Source organism: Triticum aestivum, chromosome 6B (genome assembly GCF_018294505.1).
Source record: "Triticum aestivum cultivar Chinese Spring chromosome 6B, IWGSC CS RefSeq v2.1, whole genome shotgun sequence".
Lineage (NCBI taxonomy): Eukaryota > Viridiplantae > Streptophyta > Magnoliopsida > Poales > Poaceae > Triticum > Triticum aestivum.
Genome location: NC_057810.1, coordinates 529,021,567 through 529,024,387, shown reverse-complemented (window position 1 = coordinate 529,024,387; position 2,821 = coordinate 529,021,567). Strand labels below are relative to the sequence as shown.

Genomic DNA, 2,821 nt, shown 5'->3' with positions numbered 1-2,821 from the left:
CATGGATAGAGTGAGTAATCTTTTGATAAACACCTACTCCCTCCGTTCGGAATTAGTTGTCGCAGAAATGGATGTATCTAGATGTATTTTAGTTTTAAATACATCCATTTCCGAGACAAGTAATTCGGAACGGAGGGAGTAGTAACAAATACCAAAGCCAAAGCATGGACGAGTAATCCATCCAAACTTTTGAAAGATTGGATGCGAAGCTACGAGGAAGGGGTGATCTCTTCCTCCAACCGCTCCCAGGCCAAACAAAGAAACGCCTACGCCATCATTATCGCGAAGCAAAGGCTCCGTAACCAAAACCACCACCCCATTTTAATCTCCTGCATTGACGTCAAGAAATCCTCCATCCCCTGGGATTCTTTCCCCTAATTTTAACCGCCCGAACGCCCGCAATCCAGCCTATCTTTTAACCCCGCGAGTAATTTTAGATTACCCACGTTTTCCGTTTCCGCGATCGAGCCCGGCCCCGTCTGCGTCCTGTTCCCTTCCGTTCCATGTGAGAGGTTTTAAGGGGAGCGTGCGAGGTGGGTGCGCGGAATTGGACTCGGCTCACGCTCACGCTCACGCTCGCGCTCGCGCTGAGGAGGAGGACGATGCCCTCCTTCTATTAAAACCACGAGTGGAAGTTTTCTTCCCCGTCACCTCCCGCTTCGCGAACCCACCACCCGTCGTCCGTTTCTTCGTTCTTCTCCTCCTCCTCCTCCTCCTTCTTAACATAACAATGGCTGTGCAGGCCCAGTACCCCTCCAATCTCCTCTTCCACGATAGGTGCGCCTCCTCACGTCCCGCCCTCTCCACCACTGCAGCTGTTCGTCTGGTTTGGTTTTCGGGTGATCTCATGGCTTCGTCTCCTTTACAGAGGTGACCCGGAGAGGACGGAGATGGACCTGCCCAAGCAGCAGCAGCAGCAGCAACATCAGCAGCATCCGCAGCAGCTCGCCGGAGTCTCGCCGGCGGTCTATTTTGCCAGTGGCGGAGGTGCGTTTGCCTGCCTCCGCGCCTGATTGCCTGATGACGCCGATTGATTGGCCGCGCGCCCGTACGGTTCATGGATTGTGACATGGCTTGGTACGGTTTCCTGCAGCCAGTGGGAATCGGAGGAAGCGCGCCAGGGAGGCCATGGCGCCGCCGCCGCCGGCCAAGGAGGAGTACATCAACCTGTTCGCGCAGCAGTCGGCGCCCTTTTTTAACATGGCGCAGCTCCACAACAGCAGGGTCGCGTCGTCCCCGTCCCCTGCCCCGGTGACGCGCGTGTCCACGGGCCTCCGCCTGGCATTGGATGAGCAGCAACAGAGACAGATTAATTCATTGTGTTACCCGTCCTCGTCCTCGCCGCTCGTCCCCTTCTCCGATGAGTTCGCCGGACAGATGAAGCAGCATGGCGACGAGCTCGACAAATTCGTCCGGGACCAGGTAATTCATCTAGGCTCCGGCCATGCCACGACAGTCCAACTGTAGCTGTGCGCTCGTTTCTTGGCCTCACGTGCCCGTGCGTTATCCACCAGGGCGAGCAGCTCCGTCGGGCCATCGCCGATCGGATGCGCCACCACAACCGGGCACTTCTGGTGGCGGCAGACAAATCGGCCTCGCGCCGGCTACGGGAGAAGGCGTTGGAGGCGGAGCGCGAGGCGCGTCGCGGCGCCGAGCTGGAGGAGCGGCTCGCGCGGCTTCGCAACGAGGCGGCGGCGTGGCAGGCGAAGGCACTCTCGGAGCAGGCCACCGCGGTCGGCCTTCACGCGCAGCTCCAGCAGGCCGCCTCCGCGGCGCGGGCATCCTGCGAGGAGCTGGCCGGCGGCGACGCCGGCCCGGCCGAATCGTGCTCGTCTGCGTACGTAGACCCTCGCCGCGCCGGGCCTGACCGCGCGTGCCACAGCTGCCACCTCGGGGCGGCCACGGTGGTGCTCCTGCCGTGCAGACATCTGAGCCTCTGCCGCGACTGCTTCGCCGCCGGCGACATGGACGTGGCCCTGGCGTGCCCGGTATGCCATTGCGTGAGGACCGGCAGCGTGGAGGCCATCCTGTGTTGACAGAGCTGTCCTCGGGGCCATCCCGGTCGTCCATCCCGTGCCGTGAGTGCTCCGAGCAATGCAAAAGGCGCCATAGCTTATTCCAACGAATGGAGAAAATAGTCCTAAAATGGAAACTTAGATTCTTTCTTTCTTCAAACTTTTGTTCATAGTTTTTTTTATCCTTTTTTACTGCCGAGGATTTACCCCTCGCCGTGTCCTCTAGGAGAATTCAATTGATATAAGTTCATTGTTAATACTACCCAGCCCGTCAAGTGCAAAGGTGAATGCATGGTTAAACGTTCTTTCTCCGATCATTACTGTTAGTAAGGCTGTGCTGTGCTGTACTGTACTGTATGAGGGTTGCTTGTGATGTTCTCTTCAAAACCGAAATGACGAATTAGCGGAGTATAAGACTGGATAATCGCACCAAACTGCAAGTGATCGCAACCACTGTGCTGCTCCGTATGGCGTCTATTTGATGTGAGGCGTGGCCCGCATTGTTGCTGAAATCCCGCGCAAAGCGTGACATCTCTGCACCGCACCGGCAACGGCGGGGTTAGGAGTGCGCGTCCTGTGCCGTGCTTTATGATTCGGCCGTTTCGGCGTGGCTCCTCGGTTGGCTGTTATTTTTCTTTACATTACAGGCAGGTGGGCTGGGCAGGGTCTGAAGAAGAGTGGGGAGGCACGCGCGAGCATGGCAGCGGCGTCAGAGAGAAAAAAGCTACGGAAATCGGGCACCGGCACGGCGGCGGTCGGCGGAATGAGCGGCCGCGCACTGCATGAGGCCGCGGCCGGCAACGGCA

At 58.3% G+C, this 2,821-nt stretch overlaps 1 protein-coding gene across 1 annotated transcript; it reads left to right on the top strand.

Annotated features, from left to right (window-relative positions):
• The first annotated feature begins 533 nt into the window (after nt 1–533).
• Nucleotides 534–2,281, top strand: LOC123137814 (BOI-related E3 ubiquitin-protein ligase 1). Its single transcript, XM_044557661.1, has 4 exons — nt 534–777; nt 869–987; nt 1,094–1,422; nt 1,515–2,281. The coding sequence occupies exons 1-4, from the start codon at nt 731–733 to the stop codon at nt 2,034–2,036; spliced, it is 1,017 nt and encodes a 338-aa protein (XP_044413596.1). The 5' UTR covers nt 534–730; the 3' UTR covers nt 2,037–2,281.
• The last annotated feature ends 540 nt before the right edge of the window (nt 2,282–2,821 follow it).